This window comes from Zingiber officinale, chromosome 6B (assembly GCF_018446385.1).
Source record: "Zingiber officinale cultivar Zhangliang chromosome 6B, Zo_v1.1, whole genome shotgun sequence".
NCBI classification, from domain to species: Eukaryota; Viridiplantae; Streptophyta; class Magnoliopsida; order Zingiberales; family Zingiberaceae; genus Zingiber; species Zingiber officinale.
Genome location: NC_055996.1, coordinates 73,579,804 through 73,595,995, shown reverse-complemented (window position 1 = coordinate 73,595,995; position 16,192 = coordinate 73,579,804). Strand labels below are relative to the sequence as shown.

At 38.0% G+C, this 16,192-nt stretch overlaps 1 protein-coding gene across 3 annotated transcripts; it reads left to right on the top strand.

The window, feature by feature from the left end:
- The first annotated feature begins 4,417 nt into the window (after window positions 1-4,417).
- LOC121992701 (ACT domain-containing protein ACR8-like) lies at window positions 4,418-8,631 on the top strand. Of its 3 annotated transcripts, XR_006114981.1 has the most exons (5): window positions 4,418-4,807; window positions 4,911-5,751; window positions 5,846-5,950; window positions 6,019-6,641; window positions 7,505-8,631. XR_006114981.1 is itself a non-coding variant. In XM_042547226.1 (4 exons), exons 1-4 carry the CDS (start codon window positions 4,752-4,754, stop codon window positions 6,388-6,390), a joined length of 1,374 nt encoding a protein of 457 aa, XP_042403160.1. In that variant the 5' UTR covers window positions 4,418-4,751; the 3' UTR covers window positions 6,391-6,838. The 3 variants fall into 3 exon arrangements, 2 of the variants coding, with proteins under 2 accessions (XP_042403160.1, XP_042403161.1); XM_042547226.1 differs by lacking the exon at window positions 7,505-8,631 and having other exon boundaries at window positions 6,019-6,838; XM_042547227.1 differs by lacking the exon at window positions 7,505-8,631 and having other exon boundaries at window positions 4,421-4,807; window positions 6,040-6,838.
- The last annotated feature ends 7,561 nt before the right edge of the window (window positions 8,632-16,192 follow it).

Below are 16,192 nucleotides of genomic sequence, written 5' to 3'. Positions count from 1 at the left end.
ACCGAGCCGGGGGGTGGTGTCCCGGCGACGGCCCTCCGACGCTCAAGTTAGGCGAAGGAATAAGAAAGTGGCTTAGAAAATGTAGACTTGTGTGTACCTCCGGTTGAAGAAGTGGAGGCCTTATATAGACCTCTCGAAGGAGCCTGGGCACACCAATCGAAGCAATCACCTGCTTTCGACCATGCCTAGGTGTGGGCCTGTCAGAAGGGCATCCATAAGACCATACTGCTACTGTATCAACCTTTCCATGACGTGATGGTGGGGCCTTTAATAGTGCCATCTTGCGTAGAGTCTAATCATTATGCCTCTGCTGACATACCATATCCCGAGCCGAGCGAATAGGCCGCTCGGCTAACCACTGTTCCCTCGCCACGATACCGGCCGAGCGGACACCTCCGCTCGGCCATTCTGTCCTCGGCCGAGCGGACACCTCCGCTCGGCTACTCGGCTCCGGTCCTCCTGCTTTGGCGTCGGAAACCCAACCCTTTGGCTGGGTAATCTCTGGTTCCGCTCGGATGGGACCCCATCTGTGGGTCCCCCATTCTTACCGTCGGATCATAGGAGATTTTGAAAGGACTACATTGATGAGGAAGAGTGCATAAGATGTAGTGTACAAGGAAAATTTCAGATATTTCCACCTCAAGTGTCTTTAATCAAGCCGCTATATCCGTTATCTTCATGATGTTCTCTCTCACACATTTCACGCTAGTGAGCTTTAATGATGAGAATTCCATTATTAGGGTGCTAGCAAGGGCTTTGTCTGAAGTTGCAAATTGTTCATCAATTGCCTTAAGTAGTTCCTTGACATTTTCATGCTCCTCAATCGAATCACAAATACCAGTAGAGATTTTGGTCTTTTTACGCAGAGATGATTAGATTGCTCTCATTTTTCATAAAGGTCAATCTCATAAGGAATGCTAAAATCATTAATAGCAAGTGGTTTGCCTTTCCTTATGATATAGTCAATGTCCAACCATCCCAAACGAAGGAGAACTCTTTCTTCCAGACTTTATAGTCATCACCTCAATTATTTAAAATTATACGGTTCACTGAACCTTTTTTTAATCTTTATATAGTAATTATTTAGTAACACAATCAATACTTTCCAAGAGTGCTCCCATGAAAGATTGTTAGGAGAAGCCCTCTTTAAAAATCAACCTTCTTAAACAGAGCAACATTACCAAGTAGATTAGTGGCCCAAGCGTTAGCTTAAGGCGGGAGCATCAACAAGACTAGTCTATGAATAACTCTTTTGGATCATATCTTTTTATGCCACCTTATAATTTCTATTTAAACTCCATTATTCAAATAATGAATCTTCATTAGCCAACATTTTCTACTTAATTTACATGTAAAAATTTAAAGTGTAATATCAAATCACATGTCTAACAAGAAAATATATCACATATAAATTTATACTAAGAAAATCAATATTCATAATTTTAGAAGGATATTTTTTTTAAAATTCTAAATTTCATACATATAAATTTTTCATAATTTTAAATTATGATTTTTAATCTGAATTTGTATATGCAAATTTTCCAAATTCTAAATTCCATTTTTTTTGTTTTAAAAAAAATAAAAATTAGAAAATTGCATAAAAAATAGTTTGCTTGATTGAAAATTATTTTAAGATGAAAGTAAAAATTGCTCTGATATCAACGGGTAGAACTATTAGATCATACTTGATTACTAAATAAACATGATAATTAAATGCGAAAAAATAAATCGATTGTTATCTTCAGCCATTGCTATTTGAAGAATACTTGGATACCACTTTTATTGCTTAATACTTTAGATTCTTCTAAATACTCCAAACCTCTTCTATAGATGATGTTGTTATTCTTAAAAGGTGTGTATATTTAGGGAGCCTAAATGTAACTATTTATAGGGACTGATTACTATCATTGAGTCAATCCTTAATATTATAACAAATCATGACGAAATAATCATACCATATTATTAGATATGATAAAATAATCATATTATATTAAAAGATATAATATTCATATTAAGGTAACATTTCAATTAATTATGCATATTAAAATCTTATAATGTATGACTTCTTTATTAAGACAACAGACTGTGTATAAATAAAAATTTAATAAATGTGTCACGTAATCAAAATAAAATATTTCTAATATTCTCTCCCTTGACACATATATATTTCATCATTCATTAAATGAGTGTATATCATGGTAATAGGTCCTCTAAACGATGAGTATTATCTTCCATGTATTACATTGTATGATATTTCTCAACTAGTATATCTTAATGAATAAACCTTATGTTTATTCAAGGTTCAACTTTAGTGATATTTCTTAAATTAATTAATGTGTACATAAATTAAATATGAGAAAATATTATAATTGAGTTTCATTAATAACCAAATTGTTCTAACAAAAAAAATTACATAAGGGAACCAAATCTCATCCTCTCTACTTGATCTTTAAATTTCAGCGGTGATATACCTTTAGTCAAAGGATCAGCAATCATCAATTTAGTATAAAAATAAATGAAGTCAACGACCAAGGTCGAGACAGGGAGGATATCGGGATCCGAGGCCAAGGCAAGGAGGATGTCAGCGATTGAGGCCTCAACAGGGAGGATATCGGCAACTAAGGCTCAATCAAAGGAGATGTCTGGTTTTGAGGCTAAGCTGGGGGCGATGTCGGGATCTGATGCTCAAACAAGAAGAATGTCAAGATCTGAGATTGAGACAGGAATAATGTAGGTGAATAAAGTTGAGGCAGGAAGGATGCTGGGATCTGAGGTCAAGACAGGATGATGTCGACGATTATGGCCGAGGTATAGTGCGGATCTCAGAATCTGAGGTCGAGATAAGATAATGTAGGCGATGGAGGTAGAGTCCTAGACAAAGTCGGTGGTTGGGGTTGAGTTTAGGATGATATCAGTAGATGAGGCCAAGGCGTAATAGTTGACTTGTCCTTGATCAAATTCGAATCCTTGGGATGAGCGTATTGAGCAAATTTGATTAAATCGGAGTTCCTTTTAGGCTGAGTTTGACACCTTGTGAGTAGCGTCTACCCCACCTTGACTGATAACTTATGAGCTTGACTTTTAACCATATGAGACACTTGGGGGTTGTAGGATTCTGCTACATTAGTGAAGATTTTACTTGACGATGAATCTAAAGGAGTGACAAGTAATAAAGGCGACTAATGTCATAGTGGGTGTTGTTATGCTGTAAGAGCTATAAAAAAATTGATAATCAAAGAATGAGATATGCTTCTCTTACTAAATCCTCCTTTTCATTTTATAGCATTTCTATTTTCTGTTTTGAAGTCTCATATAATTGGAGGGTCCTATCGGGATGAGATCGACGTTCTCAGACTATATGTTAACTTTGGATAGGAATCTATCTTTTAAATTCAGTGCTTGACAGTGATCATTCAAATGCAACCATATCACTTGGGATGTATCAAGGCCCTTTAGATTAAAATTACAGTGTAAGACAATCAAAATATTTTAGGTCGATGATGCTTCTATACAACTATTAAAATATTTTAGCTAAAATATCTATATCTAAAATAACAAAATAAAAATACGATTGGATTCAAAATGCTTTCAAAGTCAATTCTAAACCTTATTGATTTTGAGAGGGTAAATCCTCTAGACCGTAAAAAGTAGTCCAGGGGATGGTCCTTTAGTTTGGATTGATTCAGAAGATGGTCCCCATTCATAAAATAGGTGGGGACCATTCATCTCTATCAATCTAGATCAAGGGATCATCCCCTATACCACTTTTTGCAGTCCAGAGGATTTACCCTCTGATTTTGACTACTAAAATTTTTGTTAAAATATATTTAAAAGTTTAATGATAATTGAATAAATGCAAGGGATTGCCGCCTGTCCTGCGCTCCAACTAGTTTGGAACCATGTCATTGCCGACGTGGAATATATAATTAAAATATTTATTTGAAAAGACATGAGCTCCTTTTCTGTTGGGCCACTCAACGCGGGCCCAGGCCCGAAAAGCCGCCCGCTCGCCGTTCGAGAAGCGACGGCGTCACCCTCTCTGAACGAATGCACGTGGCCAACACACAGGACGGAGCCCCCTGCCGACACGTGCCCCACCGACTTTGCTGCCCCACATGATCTGGCTCGCCTCCCTGAGCAACTGCAGCGCGCTAACCGACGCCGAACGGGGGCCGGAACCTATCGTGGCTCGACACGTTGTCATGTCCGTGCGCTCTGCTCGCGCAGCGCTGGGCTTCCTCAAGTACCGCGACCGTCAATGTCACCTCCAGCGCGCGGCGTTTGTCTGGCACGGCACGGCACGGCACGGCCCGCGGCCGACTGATGGTTAATGCAACATGAGTTCGAGGATGGAAACAACGACACTGTGAACGGATATTCGATAAAATATCAATATACAAAACAGTTTGTTTAAAAAAAGAGATAAAATGCACATAAAGTACGCGTGGTATGTATGGAATGGTTCGTTTAGTAGTTGGCTTGGGGAAGAAGCAAAGCAAGAGACGAAGCGAGGTTGTTAACCGAGTAGGAACGGTTAGGTGGACCCCCGTCCCAGTGCGGTCACCTCTTCGTCTTGTTTATCCTTTCTCAAACCAAACGAACTACCTACCAAGTTAGAGCCCGGCAGAGAGGAGAGAGGAGAGAGGAGAGAGATTTCTGTTTTCTTCTGTTACGAGGTCTCTGGGGATTAAGTAGGCAGTTGGAGGGGAGTTCGGTGGAGAAGGAGAAGGAGAAGGAGAAGGAGAGCGGAGATGGAGCTACGCGATGAGTACCAGAAGCTGGTTCATGTAATGATGAACACTCCGAGGTTAGCGATCTGTTTTGGTTCGATGCTCTTCAGATCTGTTTTTCCTTTTCCTCTGATTTGAGTTTCGGTTGAATGCTGGAATATGATGGATCTGCGATGGTAGGGTGGCGATCGACAATGCGGTGTCGCCGACGGCGACGGTGGTGAAGGTAAACAGCGCCCGGAAGCGGGGAATGCTTCTGGAGGCCGTGCAGGTGCTAACGGACCTCGACCTTAGCATCCAGAAGGGCTATATCTCCTCCGACGGCTGCTGGTTCATGGACGTTTTCCACGTCACGGACGAGAGCGGACACAAACTCCTCGACCCCGAGCTACTCTCCCGTATTGAGCGAACCCTCGGCGGGGAGACCTTATTGGCGACGGATGGAGCAGATTGTCAGTACGGCTCCGGTTTGGCGGGCCTGACGGCGATGGAACTCACCGGCACCGACCGCCCTGGCCTCCTGTCGGAGGTATTCGCCGTGCTCCGGGACTTGGAGTGCAACGTGGTGGAGGCTAAGGTGTGGACTCACAACGCAAGGATTGCCTCCCTTATCTTCGTGAAGGACCTCCACTCAGGATCCCCGATAGAGGACGGCCACCGCGTTCACCGGATTGAATCCCGACTCCGCCACGTTCTGCGCGGCGACCACGACGTCCGCAGCGCTAAGACCACCGTCTCCTCCCCCACCCTAACCCACTCTGACCGCCGCCTTCACCAACTCATGTTCGCGGACCGCGACTACGAGCGCGTATCCAGTACCGGCTACCAAGCAACCTGCGCTTCCTCGCAGTCAAAGCCGTCAGTCTCTGTTCAAAACTGTGAAGAACGCGGCTACTCAGTGGTCAATGTTCAATGCTGCGACCGCCCCAAGCTCCTGTTCGACGTTGTCTGCACGATCACCGACATGGATTATGTCGTCTTCCACGGCACTCTCGGCGTCGACTCCGATCGAGCCTATCAGGTAAAGGGACATCAATTGAACCTCTGTTCCCCACAAACACCCATCCCTTGACCCAACTCCTAGTTGCTAACTCGATTTTTGTCGTCAATGGAAGGAATTCTACATTCGTCACATAGACGGCGGTCCAATAAGCTCCGAAGCTGAGCGGCTACGAGTAATCCAATGCGTCCAAGCTGGCATCGAGCGCAGAGCCTCCGAGGTAACCTTCTTCGCTATCCTTTCTCCAACATTCACATAACAAACAGCCTTGGTCTTCTCCGCTGATAGATCTCCGCCCAAATCAAACAGGGAGTCTGGCTAGCCCTGTCCATGCCGGACAGGCGGGGCTTGCTCGCCGAAGTAACTCGCATCTTCCGCGAGAACGGGCTCTCCGTAAGGCGGGCGGAGATCACGACTAGGGACGGCGAGGCGAAGAACGAATTCTGCGTCACCGACACCGGCGGGCAGCTGCCGGACTGCTGCGCCATCCACGCCGTCATCGAGAAGATCGGCGAAGAGCACCTCACATTGAACGAGCAAAAGGCGCCGTGGTCGTGCGGCCGGCAGCCACCAGCGGCCGAGGCGGTCGGTGCTTTCAATTTAGGGAACCTCGTGAAGAGGAATCTCTACTACCTCGGCCTGGTCAGATCATGTTCTTAGCCCTGCGAGGAAGCACCGTCTCAATCACATGCGCAGCAGGCACTTTGCTTGCTCGTGGAAAAGATTAGTAGTCAGCCTACACATGGTGTGTTGCACGTGATTTGTGCAGATAATGGTGGATAGAGAGTTAAAGCTGTTAAGCCGTAGCTCTGGAGTCTTGGCCAGCAATAGACAGAAAGGTCGAGGGAACTATATTATTAGCAACATTGGGAAAGCAAATGGTGGTTTGCAGCAGTCGCAGAACTGCTCAGGTATTAGTGGGATTAATTATTAGTAGGGTACTTTTATGACTCACTGAAGGCATGTTTTTTCTGATTAGTTGGTCATTCACTTAGGTTTATGTTTATTACGATGAATGAAACTTTCTTCGTGGAAAGCCAGATTTTGAGGTGTCTTCCATTTTTGTTTACTCTGACCTGATAAGAATGAAAGGGAAGCCAAGGCCTTTCCGCTAAAGCAAAAAGGTTTCAGAATGCTATCTTCTAAAATAGTGGGATGGATCAGGGAAAAATGGTGAAAATAATTGAACTCGCTTGTGAACCTTAATGAACACACCTCTGGACATCGGGAAAAATGATTCCCCTGCCACGCTAACAAATTTAAGCAAAGTGAAATGCTCAGCAACTCGAGCATCTTTGCTCGACTACTTAAGTACCTTGCTCTTCTCATCAACTCATAGGATTTGGTTGTTCGTGTTTCTCTACTGACTCAGCAGCGAATCCCCCATGTGACTCAACCACGGGGTGTTGGAAATTAAAACAATTCTCGGAACCATATTCTTTACTTTTCGTTGGAAACTGAACTTGGAACTATATCATCCTGGAAGAACAGGAGATCTATTTGAAACTGTAGTTGGATTTAATGGTTTTAGTCTTTTTATAATTTATGTTTTCAATGGTTGATTACTTCATTAAAGAAGTAAGGCTAGATTAATATTTAAAGGGATGAACCCTAAGCATTTATAATCTAAGAGATTAAGTCTTAAGTTTTCTTTTCTGTTTCTATTTTTTGTGGTCTTCATTTCTAAAGCAATTTACTTTTTTAGTTGTCTTTCTCCATATTTTTTTTAACGATGATTCTAATTTTTATATGATTCTAATTTTTATATGTTTAGATACTTGGTATGGAGTCTTATTTTCTTGATGAAGATTTATAATATATTATCGATGGAGGAAACATTGTTGATCCAGACAATATACCAGCAAATGCTGAGAATTTCAAAAAGTGAAAGCAACAAAATGCAAAGGCTGAGTTTATTCTAAACAGAAAAGTATCTCTTGGCCTGTTTTTATCATATTTTGATCAGCTCATGAAATCTAGCAAACTCTTGATCGATTATTCAACAAATTTTGGAGAATGACCTTACAAATACTATACAAGGCAATCTTTCTATATCAGAGTATTTTATGAGGATTAAAAATGTATGTTTGGAAAATTCTCTTTTAAATCCAGAAGAAACAATTTCTTAAGGTCGTATATGGGGAAATATCATTCGAGGATTGAAGTCAGAATCTATTCCCTTTATTACATCAATACAAGGGTGGGCTCAACAATCGTCTTTGGAGGAGTTAGAGAAGCTTCTATCATCACAAGTGTCACTAGCTAAGCAAATGGCTAGTATTTCTATCAAAGAAGATGGAAGTGCTCTTGTAGCAATAAAGAAAAGCTTTAAGGGAAAAGGATATCAACGCAACTCAACTCCATGTAAAGAGGAAGAAGACTTATAATATCACAGAAAAGAAGATTTTTAAATGCTACAGATGCGGTAAAATAGGGCATATTAAGAAATTTTGCCGAACCAAGTTAAATGAAGGTAATGTTGCTGAATCAGAAAAAATTGAAAAGGAAGAAGATTGAAGAAAGTGCTTTATGACAGAAACACAAAGTATAGGTGTCATGACTATCAAAAATTTTGAGAATGACTGTATTATAGATTCTGGTTATGGGCATTTTCTTACTGGAGATAAATCTAAATTTTCCAGCCTTCAAGAATACAATGGTTGTGTTGCCATTCTAACAGCAGATAACACAGTTCATCATGTGGAGAATAAAGGTACTATTGTCATCAACCAAAAGCATAAAAGATTCGATTACACTCGATGGTGTGTTTCATGTTTCCAGGTAGGAAGATTTTTTTTTTTTTCAATTGCAAATGTTGTAGATACTGAAAACTTGTGTTTTTGGCCCAAAAGATGTGAAGTTTCTTCAAAATATCAAGGAGCTTAAGGCAGATGTTATTCACACTGGCGAGAGAGTTATTTTTAAAACAAAAATGTATTGAAAACTTATTTTTGAAAAATTTAATTCTTCATTAGTGGTTCATTATGTTTTCAATACTTAGAAAAATTTGAGAGATTTATTGGAATAAAATAAAATTTTAAAATTTAACTTTCAAAAACTATATTTCTGTCAAAATAATTTGTTTATGCTAAAATACTAATAAATTTTTCATGAAATTTTTTCTATATATTCATATACATCTCTTAACTTTTAAGAAAACTTTTTAAAAATTTTCAAAATGTTAAACTTATTTTTAAATTAAATTAAAAAAAATATGATTATTAAATCATGGAAATTCATATTTTTAGGAAAAAAATTTTGTAAAAAAAATGTTCACTTTGAATTCTATTTTCTTAACCCTTAGAAAATTTTTTAATTTTTTATCTAACTTTATTTTTTCTTGAATTTATTTTTACTATGATCAACAGAGGAGAATGATAGATGAGAGCTTAAGTTTAGAGGAGGTTATGTTTGTAATTTTATAGTTTACAAAATTCTAATTTTAATTTACATTTTATTAATTCTATGTTTTAACCATAACTCTAACTCAGGTTGATGCACATCAAAAAGGGAGAGATTGTAGGTATCCCGAGGTAGTTTTGATGTGGTCATTTGAGTTAAGTTAGGTCCTGTGTGTGTTTGATGCTTGGTGTCTGAGTGTGCAGGAACTTAAGAGTATAAGAAGTTGAGCAAAAGACATAGCTAGCGAGAAGGATAACATAGGAGAGAGTCGACAGGCTTGGTGCGTCCGAGGGACAAGATGTTACGGAAGAATACGCTGGCAGAGGAGAAGGAAGTTCACGGCATTTCCAAGGGATAAAAAACTAAAGCGAAAGCTTGCTCAAGGAGAAGACCGAAAAATGGGTTCGGGTGAGCTATATTCTGGATGGACGAAATCCTGTAAGCGAACAGAGATAGAACGAAGGAGAATTCGGGCAGTCAATCTTTTGTTGACTATCCGAGTGCCTAGACCAAGTCCAAACACTTGAATAGTCTGGGCGCCTAGACTAGTCTGGGCGCTCGGACCCCCTGGGCTACCCCAGGGCGCCTCCTCGACACGCCCTTTTCAAAGGCGAGTTAGCATGGTCCGGGCGCTTGGAACAGCTCTGGGTGCCCGGACCATGCTGACTCGCCTTTGAAAAGGGCGTGTCGAGGAGCCGCCCTGGGGCAGCCCAGGGGGTCCGGGCGCCCATACTAGTCTAGGCGCCCAGACTATTCAGGTGCTTGGACTTGGTCTAGGCACTCGGATAGTCAACAAAATCAAGTAAATTTCTGTGTCTCTTTCTTTTTATTAATTACTTTATTATTTCTTTTTATACAAGTATTTTTCTAAATTGTTTCAAAAGATCGAGAAAGGTCCGTTTACTTTTTCAGGGTAATTCAACCCCTCTTGCCGACCGATCGAGGAGAAACAGTAGTTAGGGTCGAGATCCTCCAGGCCGCGATAGTGGACTCCCATTCGTATAAGAGTCGAGTAAGTATTGTATCGTCTTGTCCTTTTCAGAGCCCAAACTCCCTTGGACTTGGACGTAGTCATAGTCGAAATCCTCCAGGCTATGGTAGCGGATTCCCCTTCGTATAAGGGTCGAGCGAGTACTATATTGTCTATCCTTTTCAGGATCTACATTCCCCTAAGATTGGGTGTAGTTAGGTTTGAGATCCTCTAGGATGAGGTAGTGGACTCCTCTTTATACAATGGTTGAGTACCTTATCGCCTTGTCATTTTTATGGCCCAAACTTCTCCGAACTTGGACGTAATCGGGGTTGAGATCTTTTAGGATGCGGTATCGGTTGAGTACCATATCACCTTATCCTTACTTAAGCCCAAATTTTCATGGATTTCGATATAATTGGATTCAAGATCCTCACCTCCACAATCATAGTAGAGAACATCATAATCTCAAACTTTCGTTAATACGAACAAAAGACTTACATAGAGATAGACACATTTTAAAGCATAAAAGTCAATAACATCTTTATCAGAGATGCTCTCATTAATCTTCAAAATATTGATGACTTGGAGGAGGGAGTCAGTCGGAAGCTTCCCATTCTATATCAACTACTTCAAGGTGCCATGGATACCATGCTACACCAATCGAATGAAATAGATGTTGACCATAACATAAAATTCCTTCAACTGAAAGATTTTTTTTTTCTAATGGCCCAAGGCTTGTTTTTTCCTGCATAAGGCTCAGACAGCTAACCCTCCAATTGATCCTTCTGGGTCTCTATCTCATCCACAAAAGTTTGCAGCTTTGTCAGGGAGACCTCCTAGCTCCACACCTCAGCTCGAGCATCTTCAATAGCGATAAGGGCAGCTTCCAGGTTATAGCGACTGGTTTCTGCTAAAGCTTTGGATGACTCAAACTCCCCTCAAGTAATTCTCAGCTCCACCTTTAGGATCCCCATCTCTTGCCAACTAGCATCCATACTAGCCTGAACAGTTGTTTCCTTAGTTGTGGTAGCTTCCAATTTGATTTGGTGATTAGCTGCAGTAGTTGTCAGCGTATCTATCTCCACCTGTAGCTGACTCATGCTATGTGCTAGGATGATTCTTTTACCCATTGCTTCAGCTATTCCCCTTTGTAGACGGTTGATCATTGCTTGTTCAGAAGTAGGGGTCCGATCGTAGTTGTTTCTGTAGGTTTAGTTGAGGCGGCTAAAGGTGGGGTGAATAGTCCTGAAAAGAAGTTAGAAATTCTCTTGCCTTTTGAGCTAGCAAGGACACAATATTAATTATAAACAATTAACATAAAAGTAATAATCTAAAAAGTAAGAAGGCTCAAAAATTTATTTGGTTATAACCTATATAGTTGCTAATCCAAGACAGATGAAAAGCTCCACTAAAATCCTCCTTCATGAAGGTGGAATTGCCTCTTACAGACTTTGAACGCTCATGAATTACTTAAGAAATGAGTACAAGAGTTGTTGTTAAATTCCTAGTTCCACGGGTCTTTTTATAGCCTCCTAGGATAATATTACCGCTGGCTAACGTGGCTCGGAGGTGCCTCCAAACAGATCTAGGGTGCCTCCTGTTGGATCGTGAATTCGATAGAGGGGGGTGAATATCGATTGAAAAATTATCGTAAAGTATGCAGTGGAAACAGTGAAAACACAACAACGCTAACACAAAATCAATTTACTTGGTTCGGAGCCTATATCGACTTCTACTCTAAGGCCCGCACTCATCGAGTGCTTTCGTTGGACAATCCACTAGCAATTCGTAAAATATTACAAGTTTGAGTACAAATGCTATTAAGGAAATAATACCGACAATAATTAGAAAAAGAGGAAACAGTAGCACTTTGTTGGAGAAGCATCGCAGGAGCACAGAAGCGTAGATCGTGAGTTGTGTCTTTGCTTCAGCCTTCACCCTCCTTATATAGGAGGTTCGGGGCGCCTGGATCCCTTCAGGGCACCCTGAATGTGACGTAGCCAAGACAACCAGGGTGCTCCACGTAGCGAGGCTCGTTTGGGGATAAAGCTTGCTTCCAGGCGCCCGGATCCCTTCCGGGTGCCCGGACCCTTATTTTTTGCAATCTTCTTCCTGCAAGAAAACGTTAGTCCGAGGTAAGTATAAATCATATCCTGTAAAACAGAATGTTAGCACAATTTATAGATATGCAGAATAGTAATTAGATTCCATCTCCTCGAGATCGGAATCTAATCACTATCTCGACTTAGATATCCGAAATGGATCTAAGTTGGATCGACGCCTAATGTTCCTTTCCCGGGAATGTGTCCTCACAGTTACTCCCCTCCAGTGACTTACCTTCACTTACCTACCAGACATCTGATCAACCCGTTGACTCATCTGGACTTCGTGCCAGCTATCAGGTCAGCCCGTCGACCTAGCTGGACTTCGTGCCAAACGTCCGGTCATCCCATCGACCCGTTTGGACTTAGTACTAGCTATCCGGTCGGTCCGTTGACCTAGCTGGGCTTCGTGCTAGACATCAGGTCAGCTCATGACCTGTCTGGGCTTCTCATGCACACTTGATTAGAGTGTTAAATAACAACGAAACTAACTTAACCTATTTTGTCATTCATCAAAACTTGAGTTAGACCGTTAGTGCTAACCGCACCAACAATCTCCCCCTTTTTGATGCAATGACAACGTGGTTAAGTTAGTGAAAAACATATGCAAGTAAAACAAGCATTTATAAGATTGTTAGGTTAGCTTTGTTTTTAAATTTTATTGTTTAACTAACTTAAACCACCTAACCTTTCCCCTTTGACATTCATCAAAAATAAACGCAGAGCAAATTATAACTTAAAATGCAAGGAAGTTTACAAATGTAAGTCAGATTAACTTAGGGGAGTTTAAGCTAGAAACATAGAAAGATAATTTTTGTTTTAAGCTTTTATCTTTTATCTTTTTCAAAAAGTAGCTAAGTTAACTTTAGAAAGATGACTTAAAATTTGTGATTTTAACTTAATTTTTTGAAATAAGTTTTGCAAATTGAAAAACATAGTAAATATAGCATTTTTACAAAAAAAATTATTAGGGCTAAGTCCAATTTTCAAATCAAGTTTTCAGAACTAAATAAGATTTTATTTCTCAAGACTTAGTTTGTAAAATCCAACTAAGTAAAATCTGTTTTCAAACCTAAGTTTGTAACCTCCAATTTTTATAATAAATCTCCAAATTTTTAAAACCAAGTAGAATATGGTCTAAATTTCAAAACTAAGTTTAAAAAGTATGAATTTCAAAATTAAATTTGAAAAGTTTAGAGTTTGAAAATAAAAGCAATTTTCAAACCTAAGTTTAAAACAATCCAATTACAGAGATCTAACTTTTAAAACTAAGTTTGAAAAATCTAAACAAGATTTTAAAACACTTAGTTAGTGTTAAATTGATTTAAAAAGGGATATATTTCAAAAATTAATTTCAAAATAAGTATAAAAATAATTAATCCTCCCCCTGAACCTAACATTACAAAAACTGTCTAACCAGTTAGCTACTTATTGACTATTAGAGGATAACAACTTTCACTTGGTTAGTCAGGTTAAGTCTAATCATAATCAGTTAGTGTTTGACTAAACTGAATAATTTAACCTGATTAATGTCTGTTTGATATTTAACTCTCAAACTTATGTCGATGCACTGAAATAAGCATCTTAAGTCCAGACAATTTGTCTATGCATCTCACCCTTTTTCTATGTTCGACAATCACAAACAAGGGAATCCTAGGGTGTTGGTGAGATGCTCAAGTACTAGCCCTAAGGGAGCATGTTTTCTAAGGATTTTTTCTACTCTAAGGATAAAATAGATTTAAAACTCTAGAAATGGAAGATTTTAAAAAAATAAAGATTTTATCCTAGAATTTGAAAGCACTCTTTTTGAAAATCATTTTTGTAATTTTAGTATCCTAGTCTATTAAACACATCCCTAATTTTTTACGTAGATTGCTAAACTCACTTTCAGGGAGGGGTTTGGTAAAGATGTTAGCTACAGTTTTGGGTTCAGTTTTTGAAATCAGAGAAATTTGACTTAGGTTTTTAAAAGATGACCTATTCTGAACCCTTAAGTCTGGATCACCAATTATTTGATTAATTGGATGATTTGGGTTGACTCTTATAGTTCTAGGCGGTTGATTTTCTAAAGGTTCTTCTTCTTCTTCTTTATGATCATTGGTTCATTCTTGATTATTGTTTTCTTGAATAAATTCAATTGGTTAAAGTTGAGTTTGTTTTAGGTTTTGTTTGGATTTCTCAAATTTTACATTAGTAATTTCTTCAATTCTTAGTGTCACCTTACTATATATTCTGTACCCTCTACTATTTAGGGAGTATCCTACAAAGATTTCATCTTCTACTTTAGAAGTGAATTTTCCTAAGTGTTCTCTTGTGTTTAAGATAAAGGTTGGGCACCCAAATACTTTAAAATACTTTATATTGGGTTGTTTATTATAATAAATTTCGAAAAAGGTTTTATTCTGTGTTTTATTTAGTGTTATTTTATTTTGCACATAGCAAGCTGTACTGACAGCTTCTGCCCAAAAATACTTAGGTAGATTGTAGTCATTCAACATAATCCTAGAGGCTTCAAGTAGAGTTCTATTTTTTCTTTCTACAACTCTGTTTTGTTGGGGAATTTTAGGACACGAGAATTTGTGATGATATCAGTTTTCGAGACAAAATTTATCAAACTAATGATTTTTAAATTCTCCTCCATTGTCACTTCTAATTCTTTTAATTTTAAGGTCTTTTTCATTTTCAACTTGTTTACAAAAGTTTGTAAAAATTTTAAAAGTTTCATCCTTATTTTTTAAGAATTTGACCCAAGTAAATATAGAATAATAATCTATTATCACTAGACAATATAAACTTCCATTTATTGATTTGACCCCATGGGAGTCAAATAGGTCTAAATGTAGCAGTTCTAGTATTATTGAGTTTGTTTGAGTTTGATTAGTTGATTTGTGAGTAGATTTTGTTTATTTACCTTGTTGGCAAGCATTATATATTGTTGAGTCTAAGTTAGGTAATTTTGGTAAACCTGTAACTAATTCATTTAATTTACTTATATTTCTGAAATTAGTGTGTGACATTCTTCTATGCCATAACCAAATTTCTTCTTCTCGTGTTAAATAACACTTAATTGAAGAGGTGGTTAAGTTAATCGCATAGATGTTATCTTTTCTAAACCCTTTTAGACTTATCGTAGGGTTATCTAGGTGCTTGATTAGACATTCTGAAGACAAAAACCTAACCTTATATCTGGTGTCACACAATTGACTGATACTAAGAAGATTATACTTGAAATTTTCAACAAGTAAAATATTTGTAATAATGAAGTCAATTTTAAGCTCAATATTACCTATACCAATTACCTTGAGTTTGCCATTGTTACCAAAGGCAACAGATCCTAAACTTTTGTAGGTAAGTTGGGTAAATTTGGTGTGATCTCCAATTATATGTTTGGAGCAACCACTGTCTAAGATTCACTTGGTTTCCTACAATAAGTAGGGGTTGACGGTTAGCCTATGTTTTGATTCTAACTTTGTTCAGTTAAGAATGATAGTAAAATAATAATAATAATAATAATAATAATAATAATAATAATAATAATAATAATAATAATTATTATTATTATTATTATTATTATTATTTTATTTATTTTTTATTTTTTTTAAAAAGAATTTTTAAAATAATTTTAAAATTTTTAAAATAATTTTTAAAGTTTTAAAAAGAATTTTTAAAATAATTTTTAAAAATAAATTTTAAAATAATTTTTAAAGTTTTAAAAAGAATTTTTAAAATAAATTTTTTAAAGTTTTTAAAAGAATTTTTAAAATAATTTTTTAAAGTTTTTAAAGGAATTTTTTAAAATATTTTTTTTTATTTTTAACATTTTAATTTAATTTAATTAATTTTATTTAAGTCCTTAGTCATCTCACCCGATCTATGTTTTCAATCAAAGAATCCTATAATTTTGTGAGATGAGTTAGATTCAGTTTTAGGATTTGGTTTAACTTTGTGTTAGATTCAGGTTTAGCTTTGGGCTCAACAAATAGCA

What these genes read in the sequence shown, in the direction of transcription:
- LOC121992701 (XM_042547226.1), top strand. Translation starts at nt 4,752, where the DNA reads ATGGAGCTACGCGATGAGTACCAGAAGCTGGTTCATGTAATGATGAAC. An exon ending in GTAATGATGAACACTCCGAG is followed by an intron (nt 4,808 to 4,910) that starts GTTAGCGATCTG and finishes CTGCGATGGTAG; the next exon opens with GGTGGCGATCGACAATGCGG. An exon ending in ACTCCGATCGAGCCTATCAG is followed by an intron (nt 5,752 to 5,845) that starts GTAAAGGGACAT and finishes CGTCAATGGAAG; the next exon opens with GAATTCTACATTCGTCACAT.